Source organism: Stegostoma tigrinum, chromosome 20 (assembly GCF_030684315.1).
Source record: "Stegostoma tigrinum isolate sSteTig4 chromosome 20, sSteTig4.hap1, whole genome shotgun sequence".
NCBI lineage: Eukaryota > Metazoa > Chordata > Chondrichthyes > Orectolobiformes > Stegostomatidae > Stegostoma > Stegostoma tigrinum.
Window position 1 is genome coordinate 47,946,669 of NC_081373.1, and position 22,493 is coordinate 47,969,161.

Genomic DNA, 22,493 nt, shown 5'->3' on the forward strand with positions numbered 1-22,493 from the left:
AGAGCAGACAGATCTGTAACATGTCACACTGTCATAAACAAAGATGAATAGACATTAAAGTGATGCATATCAATACTACCATCAGGGGCAGCACAGTGGCTTCACAGTGCCAGGGAAGTGGGTTTGATTCCCATCTCAGGTGACTGTCTGCGCAGAGTTTGTGCATTCTCCCAGTATCTACGTGGGTTTCCTCTCACAGTTCAAAGACGAGCAAGTTAAATTGTCCATAGTGTGCAGGGATATGCGGATTAAATGGTTTAGCCATGGGAAATGTAGGGTAGGTAGGATAGGGAAAGATGGTCAGTATACACTTGATGGCCAGAATGGCCTGCTTCCACGCTGTTGAGATTCTATGGTCCTTTGAGGTGTGCTTGGTTAGGGTGAGGAAAATAAAATAGGTCAGATGGCTAATGCACCACCTTTCCAACCAATCCTGAGCTCTGCTCATAACATGAGGAATGAGCAGTCAAAACTGGGCTATATGTGGCAGTCACTTGCTTTTTTGAGAAGTGTTTTTAAAATGGCTCTGAGGAAGAAAGTTAGCTATCTTCAAGTCTACTTTACACATTAGGGAAACCCAAGAAGAAAACACCTCCTTCCACCCTGCTTGCATTGCATATCCCATCTCTCCACTCCCTGCTATCTTCTCCCTTAGATGCCCGATCCCTCCCTGTCCAGCACCCTGTCATCTTCATGTATTCCAGGATCCAGTGCTGTGTTCCTCATGGGGCTACCTGCAGTCCCAGCAGTGCCTGAGCTATAATGTTGCTTGGACCACAAGAGCACCCCCAACCCATTTTAATTGCAGCTCTATTCATCCAGACCAAATGTGAGAAATACCACAGTCAAACAGCCAGTTAATTCATAGATTTTGTTTTAAGAAATGTGTCTGGAAACCAAATGGCTGAACAGAATACCTCAATACTTTATTTCTAAAACAATATAAAAGGAATGTGATTTATTTCTGATCAAACATGGACAAACTGTAACTTACATTTTCACCTCCTAACAAAATCAAAAATGAATTTCAACAATAAGCCATTTAAAACTATGAGTTGCTTTATATTCAAAGTTAGCTTGACAAGCTAGATGCAAAATGCTGATATTGTGATGCTGTTACACACACGATGCAGAGCTGGAACTCACCAAGAATCCTTGCTCTTCCAAACTTCTGATTTCTGCCAACTTGTTGGACAAGGGCAGTAATACGTGGAATCTCCACCACCTACAAGATCCCCTCTAGGTGACACATCATATGGTCTTGGAACTATATTTTTGTTTCTCCACTGTCACTAGGTAAAAATCCTGAAACTCCCTTAGCAGTAGGATTAGAGTGTGATGATCCAAGAAGCTTGCTCAACAAACAACTTCTCAAATGCAATTGGGTATGAGCATCACTTGCTGGCCTAGCCAGCCACACTACATCTCATCACATAAAAATAAATGCAAATCAAGAAAAATACGATAAAGATAGACTTTCAGCCTTAAAACTGAAAACTGACAAAATTTCAATCAATATTTGAGGAGATGCAAAGAGAACATAGTCAGCGAGATATGAAAAGCACAACCTTAAGGGCTTAGAAAGTGAAACAGAAAAGCCGAAATGTTTCTCTTCATAGGATTTTGTTTTAAATATGGGAAAGGCTGAACCAATTTTCCTGCAATTGTCTTGGTAAGTAATTCAAATTAAAGAGGAAGGCAGAGATTAGTTATAAAATTATCGCTCAGGAACATTTCAATATTCAGAGGGCAACAGGACCAGATGGAATCCATTCAATAACAATTAAGAAAATGATGGCAACATTAGGGAAAGCTGTACTTGGAACTTTTCACACTTCATTGAACATCTGGGTATTACCAAAAAATTAGGAACCAGATAATGTGATTTCAATTTAGGGAAGAAATAAAAAAAAAACAGAAGCATGAACGTGAGATTTGAAGGCCCATTAGGTTGTCATCTATACGGCAGAATACAGTGAAGCCTATCATTAAGTAAGTGACTCAAGCACAATTAACAAGAGTGAAGGCAATAATTTCAGGTCAGTAGAGGCTTATGACAGACAGATTGTTTCTAACAAATTTACTGCAATTGTTTGGGGACAGAACAGGTTTGGCAAATGTTGTTAACATTTACTTTCAAATGAAATTGCTTCCAAGCTTTATAGAAGCACTGTGGCAAAACAGGTCATATATTGGATAGTGACAAATAAATGAACAGTATTAGCACTACTTGAGCATATTATGGACCTCATTGCTCTGAATATCTTTTTAATGCTCAATGTACAGAAGCTGTTAGTATGCCACATGAGTCTCCTCCACATGAATAACATCCTTCCACACTGCTGACAAATTCCAACCTCCTGTGATATATCAAGTCTCCCCATAAATGCATCAGTGTCACCTACTTGAGCAACTTCATGTAGCAAGAAATTCATATTCTCACTGTGCTCAGTAAAGAAATTCCTCGTTTCATTAGCAATTACATCTTATTTGCTCTGAATTCATCATAACTGGAATTAGTTTTACTAAATCTAAACTATCAAACCCATAAAATAATTTAAAGGACTCCTATCAGGTCTGTTAATCTTGCAGCTAGCATTTACCCAAGTAACCATCAGGGAATGACAATTTTATAAACAAACACAAATCATTTTCAAGTGATCTTTACCAATGGTACCATTAAAAGTCAAGGGAATTACCAATGTGAGAGCAGCATCATCACAAAGACAGTAATTGTTTAAAGGGATACCTGGATGATAAGATGCATGGACGATAGTAACTCTGTCAACATCATCTAATCCCAGGAATAAATATAAACTATCAAGCAAAGCATTAGACAACATTAATGAATATCAAATGGTGATGGGTCAGTAGTATGTAGGGAATTTGAGGGTTGTAAGTATAAAGTTGTAAATCATTTGGCTGAATTTTTAAGTTACTGGGCTGAATTTTACAGGCCATGCCGAAACAGCAGAAGTGGCTGGGCCCATACTCTAAGGTGCCATGCCATCAGCAGTGTGCTTACTAACCCACCCCTGCCATAATTTCACAAGCAACAAGGGTGTCATCAGGTGGATTACCCACCCAAGTCCAGTGGAGACTTTTAATTGAGTTTAAGCCGCAACATTAAGAGCCACAAACTGCCGGCCCTCTGATTTAACAGGCGATAGGAGACAGTGGGACTCACTGGCAAGTTTAATCCTATAGGTTACTGGACAATTAAAGTAATGGGGGATAGAAAGGAGGAGGGGCAGGGTTGGGGCTCTTCCTGGGTCTCTGGAGCCAGCTGGAGGCTCCCCTCCACTGTTTTGCCGCCCCACATCCTCCTTCCTGTGTCCAGATTCCCCCGTTGCTGGAACCTAGTCAACCTGGTCTCAGCAAAATCTCCGACATGCTTGAATCTCCAGGTCCATCACCAAATGTCACTTCCTTGGCCTATCTACAGCTTCAGCAGTAGCTCCTGCTCCCACTGGTGCTGCCAGTATGCAGAACAACCAGGTAGCTCTATGAGGTAGGGTTTCCTGCCAGAGACAGATTGAAGGGCAAACATTGAAATTTAATGCTGAGTAAAGAACCCAAGACATTAAAGTTGGGAAAACTAGCTAATTGGAGGCAGTGCCACCTCAACGTTGATGCTGGGGTACAGAGAGCCTGCCCCCAGTCTGTAATCTACCCTGATATGCCTAGGCTTTTCATGCTGGTTTGTATTTTTGACATAGGCATCGAAGGGTCACATTTCTAACTCTTTCTCATTATTGGCTGTTCCTTCAATTATTATGCATGGACCATCAAATGGAGCCTAGTAGCACTGTATCTGGACACTTAGCTTCCAAAAGTGAACTTTCAGTTATAACCTGTGCATTATAGGCCTCTAAAAAACAAAGCTCCCTCCACTTTACCTTTGCTTATCCCCTGTTTTTCCTCTCCACTATGAAAATTTTTTGAGGAAACTGTATGTGGGAACAGAAACTCCCAGACAATCCACCAGCTTTAATAAGTATCTGCACATGGACCTGTATGTAAAGCCCCAACATACTGCATCTTGGTGTGCATTAACTTACATTTAGTCACAGCATAGCTCATGTGGAACACTATTAATATTGTTGCTAAGCACATTCTAAAAAGGTGCATCTTATAGATACATTGCTTTTTCATTGATCTGGCCAATAGGCAACAAATCCATACTTGGTTGGCATTTAATGTTCTTTGAAGTGGAGTAGTTGAATGTTGAGATATACAACCATTTGCGTTTCCTCCTTCACAGGGGAAACACAGGACAGGCTATCAATAAGAACCTGTCAGCGTTATCCATATCTCAAAAACTCATGTTCTAAATCTGGACGACACCCATATCAGTGAGTTTTAACTGACAGGCACCACAGCCTATAGATAATGGTGTAACAGAGAAGAGGTCAAATATGAGAGTGGTTGAGCTGTTGATTTAAGAAAATTGCGTTTGCAGAATTGAATGAGCTGGATTAAAAGGACAATTTACCATAAGAAGTGCCACTACAGCTTAAGAACCAACAGAATTTCACACTAAGATTAAATTGTGGTCTCAGTCGCTGAGATGACAGAAAGGCTGCTATTACAGAAGGAAGCAGAGGTGGCTATACTGAATTCTTTACTGAAAAAGCTGTGGCTGGGCAAAGAAATAAAATGTAAATTTTGGATCAAATGAAATTCCTTTTTTGAGAATTTACGAACTTTCATCAAGAGTCAAATGTAACCAGAACAAATACAAACAAATCCTACATGAACTGTAATCCTACTTTTATAGCTCAAACTAATAAAGGTTCTAGTTCCTGTACCCCAACGCCAAAGTGTGTACATGGATTTATACATCAACTCATGTTAGAGAGGAAATGGTGGCCTATTACTCCAGAAACCCAGGCAAATACTCTGGGACATGCGTTCAAATCCTTGCATTGTCCTGTTGGAATTTAAAATCAACTATTCAATGTGGAATTGAAGCCAGTCTCAGTAACAGTGACAATAAAGCAATGACCAATTCTTATTTAAACCCATTTGGCTCAATGATGGGAAATCTTCAGCTCTGACCTGGTTTCCATGTGTGATTCCAGACTCACATCAATTGGCTTGATATCTGGCCTAACAAGCCACTCTGCTCAGTTAGAAGTGGAACACAAATTTTCCTCAACTCGCCCCTGGTTCTTTTACCAATCTACGCAAACCTGTGACTTCTGCTTACCAAGTAGTAAGCCACTAGAAATAGTAATTGCTTATTTACTCTGCTTATGATTTTGAACACAATTATCAAATGTCTTCTTTAACCTTCTGCACTCCTCAGTGAACTTCTTTTGCAGCTTTCCAAAACTGAAGGCCCTCAGCCTTCTAATGAATCTTTTTTATGCACCCTATGTGTATTAAGATGAACAACCTGCAATTATCTCTAACATATTGGAGAGACATGCTGTACAGTGACTTGCAAGAAATAACAAGAAATGCATGTAATTTGTTGAGGACAGTTGTTAAGCTATTCCAATAAGGTGGGAAACAGAATAAAGTAGAAATATAAGCCATACATAAAGGTCAAATTATGAAAAGTAAAATGAACATAAAACATTAGCAACAACGCCACCTACTCAAGAAAACTGAAAGGAGTTTTGTTTCCTTTATGTTGTCAAAGTAGTGATTGAAAGTATTTTGCTCCTAATTAAATTGACATTCCATGAATGCATGTGGAATTAAGGATGAATAGATATAATTTCTTGTGAGTAGGCAACATAAAAAACATTTTTGAAGCCAATTTTGTTCAGGTTATGATATTTAGGCAGTGTTTGTCAAGATGATTATACTGAATTAATCTATCAATGTCATTTTATGGCAGCGATAAATTAACATTTCAAATGTTCTGCTTAAATCAGCAAAATGGAAATATAAGATTAATGAATGGTACTTACTTTTAATCATTTTAATTTTATCTATTCTCTAACCTTGTATGTTAAATAATGTCAATTCTGAGCCAACTTGACAAGGAAAAGGAACAGAGAAACTGCAGATTTTCTTTTGTTACAGATCAGAATTTTGTTGGCACATGAAGTACCTTAGAGGATATGTTGAACAAAATCTCTCCAAATGCAACTCTTCAAATTTGATTGCTTGGATTTGCTAACTTCACAATCAACTTTGGAGAATTGCATCTGAGTACAGTTCAGATAGAAACTGGAGTACGTCATGTAGCTCCTTGAACCTGTTGTGCCATTCAATTAGATTACTGCCATGTTTAGCTCAGCTCCATTCACTTAATGTTTGCAGCATATCCCTTGATACCATCATCTGACAAAACAACTACCGATCATAGTTCTGATAATTTCAACTGATCAAACGTCTAGGCCCTTTTCAAAAGAGCCAGGTCCAGAATTCCACTATTAATTGTAGGAAAATGCGTACTCCAATTCTAGTCATAATTTGTCAAGTTGTCCTTTTAAGGTTGTGCCCTTTATTTTGGATTTCCAAGGAAGAGAAAGTAACTCAACGGAAGTCATTTTAATCTGCAGAAGAGCCTGTTTGGGTCACTGGGATTTTAGAGTATTTTAAAAGAAAAACAAATTCTGACCTCAATCCGATTTGTGAAAGGAGGGAGTGAGCAAACGGGGAACTACAGGCCCATGAGCCTGATGTCAGCAGGAGGGAAAATGCTGGAATCAATTGAAGGATGTGCTAAGTGGACACTTTGGCCAGATTCATTCGAGATTTCTTAAAAGAAACATACTTTTGATAAACCTATTGAGCTTTTTTTGCCCAGAGTAGATATAGGGGAACCAGTGGATGCTATAATTGAATTTCCAGGGGTTTTCAATAAGGTTTCAATCAGAATGTTCATAAACAAAATTAGAGCACATGGGATGGGCTTAATATGTTGGCATGGATTGAGAATTGGTTAATGGAAAGAAAGCACATAGTAGGCACAAACAGCTGTAAGCAATGTGCTCTATAGGTATCAGTGTTTGAGCTCCAGTTGTTCACATCTAAATCAATGATTTGATGTGACGGCCAAATATAACATTTTTAAGTTGTAAAAAAACTAGGCAGGAATGTGTTAGATAACACAATGTGGAGCTGGAGGAGCACAGCAGGCCGGGCAGAATCAGAGGAGCAGGGAAGATCGGGACACGAAATGTCAACTTTCCTGCTCCCCCTGATGCTGCCTGGCCTGCTGCGCTCCTCCAGCTCCACACTGTGCTCTCTCTGGACTCTCTTACTATCTCTTGGCAGGAATGTGTATTGTGATAATGCTGCAATGAGGCTTCAAGTGAGCTTGGGCTGGCTGAATGATTGGGTAAGAACTTGGCAGATGAAATGTAATGTGGACAAGTGTAAGGCTATCCATTTTGGTAGGATAAGTGGCGGTGCAGAATATGACCTAAATGATGAAAGACTGGCAAGTGTGTGCCCAAAAGGACTTGGGTATCCTTATTCAAAAGTTACTGAAAGCTAACTGGTTGGTGCAACAAGCAAGAAAGAAGTCAAATGGTACATTAGTTTTTATTGCAAGAGACATGAGCACAGGATAAAGATGTTTTGCTTCAGTTCTATTGAGTCATGGTTATACCTTTCCTGGAGTATTGCATACCACATTGGTCTCCTTACCTAAGTGAGAATGTACTTTCCATGGATGGGTCGTAGTGGAGATTCACCAGCCCAATTCCTGGGATGGTGGGATGTCCTGTGAGGAGATTGGGCCTATATTTTCCAAAGTTTCAAATGACAGGCAATCTCACTGAAACTTACAAAATGTTTAAAGGGCTACAGAGGGTAAATATAGAAAGGCTATCTTCTTTGGCTGAGCGGGTCAAGAACTAAGGGCCACGGTCTCTGAACAAGGTACAGCCATATAGGATGGCGATAGCAAGGAATGTCTATTTATTTTAACAAATTTTCAAGAATGATAAATAAAAAAAAGCTAAAAATGAATACTGAGAAAATTTTAAAGAGTTCATACAATTGTTCAAGGAAATACTTTACAACCTGCTTTTCTCCGAAACTCATTGTAGCCATATTGGCTTCAATGCATTTCTCCATTGGGCGGTGTAAGAGGTAATTAGAGTAGAGAAGGGATTGCAAGATATTGTGCAGTGTGGAAGACATGGGAGTCATAAAATTTCATTTCAATGATCCATTATTTTTGTAAACTGCACATTTTTCAATCATTAGTATATTGAGGACATTACAACCTTGGGAGAAAAAAACCCTTTATGATGTGTGAAAGCTCTGTCAATTATCACAGTATTGTCCAATTTCATTGCTGTTTATCCAAGACTGAAAGCCACAATGCTCTATTACAAAACATGGTAATCTTCTTCATGGGTGTAAAAAGTGAGATGGCTGGAGGGAAGATAATTTGTTGCGGAAGAGATTGTACTGTAAGATTACTTGAGGTTATAGGGAGAGGTATTATTAAAAGCTAGAATGGGGCATTGGGAGGGAATTTAAAGTCTGTACAGCCAGGGATTATCGAGGGTAGTAGAGGTGAGGACTCCCTTCAGGGTCTATTGGACTACTCACTCTTTGCTCATATGAAATTCCCAAAAAAACCGAATTTGGCCCTTTAATTTCCCTCATTATGGCAAAGCACCCATGAGCAAAAGTAGAGTTTTAATGCGTATTACCTTCACTAACCCATGATTCTTAGAAATAAATGGATAGGTCCCTGCATTGGGGTCCACAGAGCTCAAGGCTGGGGAGGCAATGGTCTAGTGGTACTATTGCTGGATTGTTAATCCAGAGACCTAGGTGATGTGCTGGTGCCCTGGGTTCAAAATCCTGCCACAGATGGTGGAATTTGAATTCAATAAATATCTGGAATTAAGAGTCTAATGATAACTATGAATCCATTGCAGATTGTTGGAAAAAACTCATCTGGTTCACAAATGTCCCATAGGGAAGGAAACTGCCATCCTTACCTGGTCTGGCTTAAATGGGACTCCAGACCCACAGCAATGTGGTTGTCTCATAACTGCCCTCTGGGCAATAAATGCTGGCCTAATCAGTGACGTCTTTGTCTCCTGAATGAATAAAGGAACATCATGAGCAGAATCTTCCGGTTCTGAAAGGGGCAGGTTTGACGATTGGTTGGGACAGTAGCCTCACAGAATCCCACCACTTTCTCCCCTTGGTCCACCTTAAGTCCTCAGGTGGAAGGTCAAAGCTCACTCTTTCCACCCCACCACCAACTGAGGCCCTTACATGGTCATTTAGTGACTCATTAAGGACCTCCTCTTGCCTGGATGGTGATTGGCTGATGGCTCTTGCTGCATGGGAGATGTCTGCTCCTGTTTCCTTCCTTTGGAAAGAGGCACACTGCCTTCTTCCAACTGCGTGGCTGGTGGAAGAAATGATGGCCATGTTATGATTTATCAGGTCATCACGTTTTCAGTAAGCAAGAACAAATTACCCACTGCCACCAAAAAATCCTAGCCAGAATGTCAGTAAAAATCGTAAAATCAACTGCAAAATGCATTTTATGCTATGATTGCAATAACCTGTTTCTATATTTTACATATTGTCTTAAACATTATTTTTAAAAAAATACTAATCAGATTGGAATTCTTGTCAGTATGTCACACACCCTAGAACATATGATTGATTTTAGTTCTGTCAGCGTATGCATCAATTTAGTTTGAAAAGAATATGTCACTTTAGATCATCAAGAATAAATTCAGAGAATGAAATTCCATTTTTAACAAATCATCAAAGGTGTTTGTTCTACTCCCTAAGTACCAATTCAAAAACGAAAAATTGTTGGAAATTCTATATTTCCATAATTTCTTTGGTAGTCAATTTCAGTAAAAAAAAGACAATGTTTCCCAACCTCTCTCCCATTATTGAAAAGAAAAGGAACATCATCACAAACTGACTCAGGGCAATTGGAGAATGCAGAGCATTCTGGCATCAAGCATGCATTGCTTTTATGTTAATAACTGCACATTTTAGAGCAGTATAAATTATTCCAAATATTTAACCATCCCAAGAAGACAGTTTTTGAATGGCAGAGATCTTTTCCCGTCAAAGTCAATGATTTATGATCATGGAAGTTAATAATGCGATCCCATTTAAACATCCCTTAATTGTTACATCCATACTAAAGGAAGGAATACTACAATGATTGTGCATTCCAACTGTGTGTTTTGTATGAAAGTGTTATTCAGCACTCATTAAATAAATATTCATGAAAAGAGTCATCACATCCACAACTGAATAATAAAGTAAAAGCAAAAATCTAGCAGGCACAAGAATGATGAAATGATACACAATGAAGTTTTACGGTGTTATTTATCGGCTATATGTAATTCTTGTACTACATGTCACTAGAAAAATGGAATGACAGTTTAGCAGTATACGATGTACTTTAAATAAAGAATATTGTTATTGCTTATTATATCTTAAAGAAGGTATTAATAAATACCAAGCATAATCATTATCTAAAATCAAATATTTATACTTAAGTAACATTCTAAATCAAAATTAGAATAGCTTAAAAATGCAAACATATAATAATAAATGCAAATGCTACTGGCTTACTGTAATTTCCTGTAGACATTTGTCTAGTGAAATTCTCTAAGTTCTCACTGAAACTGTAGAAACAATTTCTACATCTAAGTAACTGCAGTTAATTTTTAATGAAATCCCTTATAAAAATTTCTGCACAAATGGCTTCTTTTACATCTTCACTTGGAAGGGTTGTAAATCATTTCACTAAAACTGATTATTTCAAACACAGCATGACTTTGAGATATGCAGTAAACAGTATCAAAATCCAATGCAAATGATGACTTTAGTTTCCATAGAACGACATGCCTAAGGTTACAAAAAGTTATTAACAAATTAAAATGGATATGATGCCATGATTGAGGGTTTAGTGCACATTTAAATGATCAGTCATCGGAACCCTGCCATTATGAAGCTAACTTGTTTGTTCGTCTGCAAGCTAAAACCTTTCAACTGGAGGCATCTAACACTCTTTTCCCTTTTAAGTGAAATTACTGGAGTGTGCACTAATAGCTAGGAATGACTGGCACGGTATGCTTCTGCTGTGCACAGTTTGCCAGCCACATTATATAAACAACATACGTAAATTAAGATGTAAAAGAACAAGCAAAGCTTGTTTAATGATGGCAAGCAATTCTTAAGAGACAAAGCAAACCCAAACCAAACATCTGGATAAGGTGAAAGTCATTTGCTAAACTGGCACAATGCCCTCCATCCTGCTCTCCCAAAGTTACTCACAGTGAAAGAAGAGATAGATGCTGAAACAGTTCTTGGCCCAGAAGATGCTGCTACATAATGTAGAACATGGTTTAAAAGGCATGAATCAATTAAACAGGTCCTACAGGGCTCAGGCAACAGACAGTTATTCAAAGCACAACTCAATTAAAATGAAGTTAATACTGAATTAATACACATGATATACGGAAGACATCAGCACTTTGATCAATCTATCAATGGGTGTCATTCATTGTTGCTTTTATCCATTGTTTTATATTTTTAATTCATTCTTTCAATAGCATTAACCAGATGCTGTGGAAAAGTGATTAAATGTTGCATCAGTAAAACATTAGGCTATATATGTAAGCCACAGTTACTAGATTAAATTAAAGAGTGCTGGTTATGAATAGTGAAACAGCAGTTAGACGTTAGAACAAGCTGGAGGGTGATGGAAAATGTTTTTCAAGTTCCTGCACAACAGACTGCAAGCCATTCTGCCCATTTAAAGTTGGCCCAGATACTGATTCAGTCCCTTGTCCTTTTGACTCAACTGTAGGTTTCACTTTGATTTGTTTATACACAAAACTGTTCTTATCTATTTGACTCTGCATATTGGCAACAGATTTTTCAATCTCCGCTAGATTTGGGATACGTTTCAGTATTCCTTTCAATTCTCTTGGTGGAGCTTGCTTCTGAGGAACAGAACATGATGAAGCAGCAAGATCAGGAAGAGGTGCAGGATGTTGTAAATGGCGTAGAGGGGAATGAGTGGTACGCAAAGTGAGAGGGCGAAGGAGGGGAGGAAGGGGTGGTGGTGAGGGAGGAGGAGGGTGATGACAAGTCGGCTGGGGATAGGGCAAAACTGAAGGGAATGGAGGAAGTGGGGGTGGAGGAGGAGGAAGAACAGTCGGAGGGTCTGAAGTGTTCTCCAACAGTTCACTGCCTGACTCCATTGAGCTCCATATTTGTCTGAATAAGCTGAAGTCACTGTCACTCTGTACAGATGGAGATGTCGCTTTCCCATTTTCAGGAGGAAAAATCTCTTCTGAGGTGTCAGTGTGAATAGAGTTAATGGAAGGTGATGAATGTAATTCAGAATCCAAAGTGAGAGAAACAGAAGCAAAGGAAGAGGAAAGATGATGATGATGATGATGATGATGCAAAGAAGTAGATATTGATGATTTTTGAGGGATTGCAACCATACTTCTGCTCTTTGACGGGAAATTTCCACACATCAGGGAATCATGAATTTTGGCATGACTCTTTTCCCATAAAGCTTGTTGTTCAAACTGTCTTGCTTGTTCTTTAACAGTTAGTTTAATTTTGTCACCTTTAACAGTAGGATTCATGTTGCTCAATTGACTTTCAGCCCTTCCCTCTCCTCCTTTCAACATTTTCTTCTGCCACTGCATAGGATCCAAAATCCCTGGTCTATGAAGAGTATTGTACATTTGATGCCCACGAATGCGAGAGGGCAATGTCCATGCTCGATGCACACTCCCAGTTGGAGTCTTAAGTAATGCCTCTTTCAAAGTTATTCTTCTAGGTGATGACTTGGCTAAATCTGATCCCATTTTATTATAGGACAGGTCACAATTTTCGGGAGATAGAAATACATCGGGATTATATATGGGGTTCCGTGTTGTTAATGGGTTCTCATCTGATAAATAGGTGATATTGCTTTCAGACTTGGGTAGACTACTCTTCAATGTTCCATTGACAGCGCACTGTTTGTGAGCCTCAATAGCACGGGAAGCAAATGCGCTTAAAAGTTTTTGCCGGTCTCCATCTTCGAAAATGGGCTTTCTTCCCCTGCTTTGTTGAAAATGATAGAGAAGAAAAAGACTTGAAAGAAAAGAAGATAATGAGATGTCAGGAAATACGTTAGAATACTGTTATCTTAGCTATGGTACCAGGCAAGGAAACCTCATGATTGCAAATGCAATTGTTTTAAGTCATGCTGAAACTCTGCAATCTGTTCCAAAGTTGGGATCTTGGGATGTACTTCTGATATAACTTACTTTTATGATCAAAACGGGTTTGTAATAATGAGGTTTGACTCTAGGTATACAACTATAACAATACAGTTATGTACACTATTCTCCTACGGAATATTGCTTACTAGCAACTTTAAATACTTTGCACTATTAAATATAAGAGACATGATATGAAGAATTCCACTTATCAGAACAAACCCTGGAGTACATAATTTTGAAGGGAGCAACAACCTATACTGCATAGGAAAAGGGGGCTGTTTAGTGAGTGAACTCTGATTGGTTAAGATATTGCCATGAAGACTGCACAAGGAAAAAATTGTGCCTCACAGATTTGTTACATTTAAAAAAAAGGTACGATGCCCGGAGATTTTCCCTTCACCTACACAGAACAGGTCCCTTGTACAAATATGTAGCTTCTAGCAACTGTAACTAAGCCACTTTGTGCTCCTGCCAACTAATATTAAATTGGTTGTTACTGTAATTTTGAGCATCTTCTGGATTATTCAGGAAGTGCTGTCTGATCACAGAATCACAGCTAAGTTTAGATATAATGGCCTAAAAATCACAGGACCAAGCAAGCCAAGAAGAAAAGCTTGTAATAAGCCAATGGACTAGAAAGGAACTTGCCTCCATGTCAATATACGCTGTGGGCAGGTGGTCTACTTTATCTAAAAATGGGTCATCCATGCCCACCCACCAAATCCCCACTCCAAACCCCCACCCGACCACCATCCGCTCCCCCCCCCCGCCCCCACTCCACCCCCGCGACTTCTCAGTAGCAAATCCTACCATCTGATCTGTTGGACAATCTGATTGCCTGCCAGCTTCAGCAGTTCAGTCCTGGTGGTTCTCAATACCACATATAGACACATGGAGAAGATGCTAATGTATCCTGGAGGGAGGTCAATCTGGGTTTTGGCTTAGGGAGGGCTTGGGGAAGTGGAGTGAGGGGAGTCAAGGTGGATTTTTCTAAGCAGACAGGTGGGATGAAATAGAGGTATTATCTAGTCCTCTTCTGCTCTTCTGTCTTATAATCTTATAATCTTTAGGTGAGATGTTCCTTATGTCACAAGGAATCCCCTGAAATTAACAACCTTTCTTCTTGCCATTTTATAAACTTTGTTTGACAAATGGCCTGCCCACTCTTGCCCAGCTGACACGACCAAATGTTTTTGATGTGGAAAGAATATTCTCAGGGTCAACTGTGCCTTTAAGCATATGAATTAACAAATAACTATTTATTTACATAAAGTGTGTGTGCTACTGATTTTGGCATGTGCCCATTCTTTTTATCAGCATGGTGAGTTGGGCAAGAAAGAGATTTGCTGGCATACGGCCTATCGTATATGGTGGCTACCCAACAGAAAGACACCTGGCAGGAGCTTGTAATGCCCAGTTGCATGATAAAGGCTTTAAACACTCAAATTGGTTGTGTATGGTCAGTACTCTATCTATTCTAAAAAGCTGAAGGATGTGTTGTTTCATACAATCCTCCAATCCGTGGGCCCACATCACACTTACAATGAAATTCATCTACTGTGGTGCTCATTTTGGCTTGATGGCAGCATTTCATTAGTGGAAAGTATCACTTGCATTGCTACTGCATAGTGGCAGTGTTTAATGATTGGCTTCACCGATTGTACCAGTTCTGGAGATAACTTTTCCTTCCAAGGTAATCTGAAGTGTACTGGGTACTTTTCATATTCAACGGTAACAGCCTTAGGTCACTGGGTGAGTATGTGGGGTACACAGTGAGGATTGATCTGTTCTGAGTAACCACTATCCTACAGGCTGTTTTTGATATGTCCTCCTCTGGAGTCAAGCCTGCACAGTGAGCAAATTGGTCAGGTCCTACTTCAAAAGATTACTGATGTAGTAAATCATACTGCATTCAGAGCTATAATGCAGGTAAAAGGACCATGTCCAGGTGTTGCATCACATTGAATTAGACTGAAATGTGTGAAAAGGAAGAGTTCCCTGCTACATTTTCAATGCCAGCATATTGACCAGTCAGAGTCAGTTTGTCAGCCACTATGCACCCTTTTTTGCCATGCAGTATTAATTGTTCTTTCCTCTGAAATTTGAAATTCTTGCAGCTGTCTTGACAAGTGTAAGATGAGAACTTTTGACTGCATGTCTCCTCTTCAGCAATATTCAGATTCTGTGCTACCAAGCAACTATTAAACATAATAAATCATTCAGAGTTACAACATCTAGTTAAATACAACAGTGAACTGCAAAACTGATTAATAGACTTCCTAGTTTACTTCTACAATGCCATAGATTCAGATTACTTACTGATGGCTAAATGTTGAGTCCAAAAGTAATTTAATAGAAATAGATTGCAAGTGAATAGGTACAGGAACAAACACACAGTATTAGTATGGAAGATAGTTAAGCAAAACCAAATGCATGATGGAAATAAATCTGAAGAAAGCTTTTCTTTATGTAAGCAACACATTGTACATTTATTCAAACACTAAGAGGTAATAGGGACTTGATTCTGTGTATTATCTTCATGTTTACACCAGCAGCGTGGTTTTTGGATCATCCAAATGCAGGTTGGCTGGGAACAGCTGGTATGAGATATGTAACGTTATGATGTAACAGGCTGACAGTTTTGGGACCCAATTAGGTGGAGCATACACTGTGCATTTCCAGAGGGTGATTGAGCTGATGGGGCAAATAGGAGGCAAGATATTGTTTGTGAGGTCACACAGAAGACAATCTCAGTTCAAACTGAGGTTGAGCCAATTCAGTCTGTACTTTGTATGCTTCTCGCATTCGAATATCTTCAAAATGCATGACATATTTGGCAGAATCAGCATGCAGAAGTGACATGCATTTATGACATTAACATCGGCATTGAATACAGTAAATTAAATCACCGAATGTATTAGTAACAACAAGGTAAAATTAAAACTATCTTTGTACACATTTCAGTTTTAAAATATACAGGGTTATTGCGAGTGACATATAAAACTACAAAGACAGTGATTTTTGAAAAATTCATTCACAAGATGTGAGTGTCACTGGCTGGGCCAACACTTATCACCCATCCCCAGTTGCCTACAGGGCAATTAAAAGTCAGCAACATTGCTATGGGTCTGGACTCACATATAAGCCAGCCAGGCAAGAACGGCAGGTTCCTTCTCTGAAAGCCAGATTTTTTTTTCCGACAATCTGCAACAGTTCCATGGTCATCCTCAGATCTTTAATTCCAATATTTAATTGAGTTCAAATTTTACTATCTACCATGGCAGGATTCAGTCCAGGTCCCCAGAACATTACCTGGGTCTCTAGATTAATAGTCTAGGGATAGGCCACTGCCTCTCCTTAATGAAGTCACTTCAATTCTGCAGTGAAATTTATCCTTCATCAGAGCAGAGCTCAATATTGAAATACACCACGCAGCTGGACTTCAGTTGGTTTGTATGCTTTCATTTTGCATATTTCCCCTTGGGCGCAGCCTGCATGACTGTTTCCCACTGTGTATACTGCACACTGAAAAGTGTAAGCTATCACTGCGTTATGTTGTGGGTTTGAAGTACAAAGCTGAATTCTTTGTATTTCTATTTGAGATGATAGCTATTTTGCCAGTTGCAGCAAACACTTTCCAAAGGAAAGAGCTACCAGGCATGTGTGTATAATCACATGACAAATGTTTCTAAATACAACTTTAGCAGCCAGTGCAATTTTATATCATTTATGCTTGCTATTTCTCTTGAAAAAAGTTTGTATAAAAATTACCAATGGAACTTGTTGATGGTCAACCTTAGAACTGATTTTGTTTAATATGTTAATCATACAGGATGTAGTCATCCTTTAGAAAGTTCAAGAATTGAAATGGCCTTTGGTACTTGAAAATGTACTTGTCACATTATCCCAGGCATTAGTCAAATTACGTTGCAAGCATAATGCGCTTGTTTCTTTTAAAAATATTCACTGTTGTGAAGACTTACATGGTATTGTCACCCAACTCTTCATATAGGTTAGTTGTTGGACCACTAGTCGATTTCCCTGCTGGCAAAGCCATCTGGATTCTCGCTGTCTTTGCGCACTCTGCCTGTCGCCTATTCAAACAAAAGCAGACTATCAGAATCATTTCATCAAAGCTGGTCTCCTGCTATGTTCGATTCATTCAAGTGACTAATTTGTTTTGGTTAATGACAAAGAAAATGCTAAACTTTCCAAATCTACCGTTTACTTTTACATTAAGTCGTTTTCCTGTAGTCACATTTTGTCCTTATAAATTTTACTCAGCATACTGCACATAAGAACAGATTAATCCAATAATTGGCCAAGCTACCAAGAGCTCATTTTATAAGCAGGACACAAAAGGACACACAAATTTGCAAAATGTTCTTCATCCCTTTTATGGTACTTAAATTATTTCTTTTTGAAACTCAAAATTAGTAACATAGATACAAATCAAAACATAAGCTAATTTCTGAAAAAAAACCTTGATCCTGTGGACATCGCCAGAAGATCAACTCTTACCACTTCTCTACATGTCTTCTTCCAAAAAAGTTTGCTCATTTGTGAGCCAGGCTCTGATATCCATGAATTCATTGTGGATGATAGCAAAATTTCTTTGAATACATGTTAGCTTAACTTCACCCTTGTCTTCATCTTTGATGTCCCAGTCCCCAATATGAGTATGATTCACTCTTAACCTGGCTCACTTTCTAGGGTAGTCCTGGTTTCCACTCCCCTAAGTCCACAGTTTAAAGACTTAAACAGAGTGTGGACAACTGGTTTAGCCATTCACTGGACCACAAACAGCAAAGTTTTGCTTGGCAAAACTGTTCACTATTCCAGGATCATCCTGAAATGTAGGAATAATATCTACCTTCTTTGCTCCATCACAAACCATCTTCTTAGTTCTCTTCCTGATCTTTTCAAACCTAGGAGCTTCTGGGTTCTTCATCACTAAGATGAAGTCCGCTTCACCCGTCCCCACCCATATCTTCTGCATATTAACCAATATCTTCCAGCTAGGATCAGTTCTCGGGAAAGGTCACCAGACCCAAAATGTTAACTGATTTTTCTTGACAAACGCTGCCAAACTTGCCGAGTTTGTCCAGCAACTTTTGTACTTGTTTATGACCAACTATGTCTGACACACTCATCTCTTTCACTGAAAGGACCTCCCCCAGCTGTGAAATTGCAGCTTTCTCCTATTTTACTCACATTGGTCATTGCGCCTTCTCCACCAAGATGGTGGAGACCCATCTCCTGCTCCCTTGACCCTATTCCCACTAAACTGCAAAATATACATCATTATGATGATATTGTTAACGAATCTCTGGTCAAGTGTTAGTCTGTCTCCTTTAAATCTGTTATCATTGCCCCTCATCTCAAAGCAAGCGGGCAATGATTGCACCAGTTTTGAAAACAAAAATCCTTTCTCCAACCTCCCTTTCCTCTCTAAAGTGTTAAGATAACAGGGTGTGGGGCTGGATGAACACAGCAGGCCAGGCAGCATCAGGGGAGCAGGAAGGCTAATGATTCAGGTCTGGGCCCTTCTTCAGAGATGGAGGAGGGGAAGAGGGCTCTGAAATAAATAGAGGCGGGGGGGGGGGGGGGAGGTGATGAAGGAAGGTGGAAAGTGGAGCAGTTAAGTGTGGAGAAGACGGACAGGTCAAGGAGGCGGGTATAGAGCCTGTAAAGGTGAGTGCTGGATGGGCATTAGTCAGTGAGGAGGTAGAGGCGGGTAGGTGTGAGGGAAGATGAACAGGGCAAGGAGGCGGGGATGAAGCAAGTAGAGGTGAGGTGAATGTAGGTAGGAAGTAGGGGTTGGGGTTGGTCAGTGAGGTGGGAGGAGCGAATAGGTGGGAGATAAGACAGACAGGTCAAGAAAATGGGGACGAGCAGAGGGTACTGGTCTTAGGATGAGGTCAGAGAGGGAAGATTTTGAATCTTGCAAAGTCCACATTGAGACCTTTGGGTTGTAGGGTTCCCAGGTAGAATATGAAATGCTGTTCCTCCAGTTTCTGGGTGGCATCGCTGTGGCACTGGAGGAGGCCCAGGATAGGCATGTTGTCCAAGAAGTGGAAGGGGGAGTTTAAGTGGTTCGCAACTGGGAGCTGCTGTTGTTTGTCATAAACTAAACATCGTTGTTCCACAAAGCGGTGTCCAAGCCTCCGCTTTGTTTCCCCGATGTAGAGGAGACCACATTGGTAACAGGAGATAAAATAGACCACATTAGTGGATGTGCTGGTTAACACTGCAGTATTGGGCTGAAAGGTGGCAAATGGAGTTCAATGCGGATAAATGTGAGGTGATTCACTTTGGGAAGAATAATAGGAAGGCAGAATACTGGGTCAATGGAAAGATTCTTGGTAGTGTGGACGTGCAGAGGGATCTTGGTGTCCATGTACATAGATCCCTGAAAGTTACAAACCAGGTTGATAGGGCTGTTAAGAAGGCTTATGGTTAATTAGGTTTTATTGATAGAGGGATTGCGTTCCAGAGCCATGATATCATGCTGCAAAACGCTAGTGCGGCCTCATTTGGAATATTGTGTACAGTTCTGGTCGCCCCATTATAGGAAGGATGTGGAAGCATTGGAAAAGGTGCAGAGGAGATTCACCAGGGTGTTGCCTGGTCTGGAGCGAATGTCTTATGAGGAAAGGCTGACGGACTTGGGTCTGTTCTCACTGGAGAGAAGAAGGCTAAGAGGGGATTTAATACAGACATACAAGATGATCAGAGGATTAGATAGGGTGTCAGTGAGAGTCTTTTTCCGTGGATGATGACTTAAGCTTGTACAAGGGGGCATAGCTACAAATTGAGGGGTGATAGATTCAAGACAGATGTCAGAGGTAGGTTCTTTACTCAGAGAGTGGTAATGGCGTGGAATGCCCTGCCTGCCAATGTAGTTAACTCAGCCACATTAGGGACATTTAAACTATCCTTGGAGAAGCATATGAATGATGATGGGGTAGTGTAGGGGGATGGGCTTAGATTAGTTCACAGGTCGGTGCAACATCGAGGGCCGAAGGGCTTGTTCTGCACTGTATTGTTCTATGTTCTATGTTCTATCAGTCTGATGTGGAAGGTCTTCTTGGGACCTGGAATGGGGGTGAGGGGGGGAGGTGTAGGGGCAGGTGTAGCACTTCCTGCGGTTGCAGGGAAAAGTGCCGGCAATGGTGAGACTGGTGGGGAATGTGGATGGACAAAGGAGTCATGGAGAGGGTGGTCCCGACAGAAGACAGATAAGGATGGGGAGGGAATATAAATCCTTGGTAGTGAGGTCAGATTGCAGGTGGTGGAAATGGCAGAGGATGATGCGTTGAATCCGGAGGTTGATGGGGTGATACGTGAGGACAAGGGGAATTCTGTCTTTGTCGTTATTATGGGGAGGGGGTGTGAGGGCTGAGGTGTGGTAAACGCGAGAGATTAGTCAAGGGTGTTTTTGATCACTGTGTGTGTGGGGGGGGGGGGGGTTTGGGGGCGGGGGGCGCGAAATTGCGGTCCTTGAAAAACGAGGACATCTGGGATGTCCGGGAGTTGAAGTCTGTAACTGGGGGGGGGGAGCGCTCTCTCTGTGACTCCCTTGTCCGCTTCACAAGCCCCATGAGCTCCCAGTGCTTTTCCCTGCAACAGCAGGAAGTGCTATACCTGCCCTCTCACTTCCACCCCAGACCCCAAAAAAACCTTCCACATTAAACAGATGTTCACCTGCACGTCCATTAACGTGGTCTATTGTTTCTGCTGTTCCCGATGTGGCCTCCTCTACATCAGGGAAACCAATCAGAGGCTCAGAGACCGCTTTGTGGAACACCTATGCTTAGTTTGTGACAAATGACAACACCTCCCAGTTGCAAACCACTTCAACACCCCCCTCCACTTCTTGGACAACATGTCTATCCTGGGCTTCTTCCAGTGACACAACGACGCCACTGGAAACTGGAGAAACTGCACCTCATATTCCACCTGGGAACCCTACACTCCAAAGGTCTCAACGTGGACTTTACAAAATTCAAAATCTCCCCACCCCTGACCTACTCCCAAGATCAGCACTCCCTGCTTGTCCCCATTTCCTTGACCTGTCCATCTTTTCTCCCACCTATCCGCTCCTCCCACCTCACTGATCAACCCCCATCCACACTTCCTACCTACACTCACCACACCTCTACTTGCCTCATCCCCGCCTCCTTGCCCTGTTCATCTTCCCTCCCATCTACCCGCTCCTCCCTCCTCACTGATCAACCCCCATTCCAACTCTCTACCTGTATTCACCTTTACAGGGTTCATCCCCGCTTCCTTGACCTGTCCGTCTTCTCTCCACTGCTGATTGGAGATTGGAGCGACTGGGCATGTATGCACGTGAGTTTAGAAGGATGAGAGGGGATCTGATTGAGGCGTATAAGATTATTAAGGGATTGAGCACTCTGGTGGCAGGAAGCATGTTTCCGCTGATGGGCAAGTCCAGAACCAGAGGACACAGTTTAAAAATAAGGGGTAGGCCATTTAGAACAGAGTTGAGGAAAAATGTCCTCACCTAGAGAGTGGTGGATATATGGAATGCTCTGCCCCAGAAGGCAGGGGAGGCCAACTCTCTGGATACTTTCAAGAAAGAGATAGATGGACCTCTTAAAGATAGTGGAATCAAGGGTTATGGGGATAAGGCAGGAACAGGATACTGATTGTGGATGATCAGCCATGATCATAATGAATGGTGGTGCTGGCTCAAAGGGCCGAATGGCCTACTCCAGCACCTATTGTCTATTGTCTCTCCTCCTATCTGCTCCACTGTCCACCTTCTGTCATCACCTCCCCCTCTGTGACTATTTATTTCAGAGCCCCCTTGTCCTCCCCCACTCAGACTCCAGCATTGGTAGTTCCTACTTTCCCTCTAACGTTTTGCTGCTTCTTACATTTCTTTCCGGCTTTCCTAAATCTACCCGCATGAATCCCTCCAAACAGTTTTCTGTCCCTGCCATACTACCGAAATGCATGTAATCTGATTGTGACAAAGGTGAACAATCCCTCCTCTTACTGCTCAATTTCTCTGCACCTTTGGCATGGTTGGTCAAACAATCCTTCTCCAACAATTTTGATGCATTTGATGCCAATGTGATGTCCCAACATTGAACATTCTTCTATTTTTGTAATATCTTTCATCTTTGTCATGTCTGCTCATCTGCTGCTGAAGTGCTCATGCTGATTCTTGACATGGTGATACATCTGAAAAGCTGATGCTCAAGGCTTAAAAAAACTGAAACTACTGTTCATCCATCATGCTCATGCTCAGTGATC

At 40.8% G+C, this 22,493-nt stretch overlaps 1 protein-coding gene across 1 annotated transcript in view; it reads right to left on the reverse strand.

The window, feature by feature from the left end:
- The window catches only part of pcdh15b (protocadherin-related 15b), a 799,002-nt gene that overhangs the window by 50,722 nt on the left and 725,787 nt on the right, over window positions 1–22,493 (reverse strand). Inside the window, exon 34 of the mRNA XM_059653150.1 lies at window positions 17,189–17,299. Within this exon, the coding sequence (XP_059509133.1) occupies window positions 17,189–17,299 (111 nt within the window). The remainder of the gene's footprint in view (window positions 1–17,188; window positions 17,300–22,493) is intronic.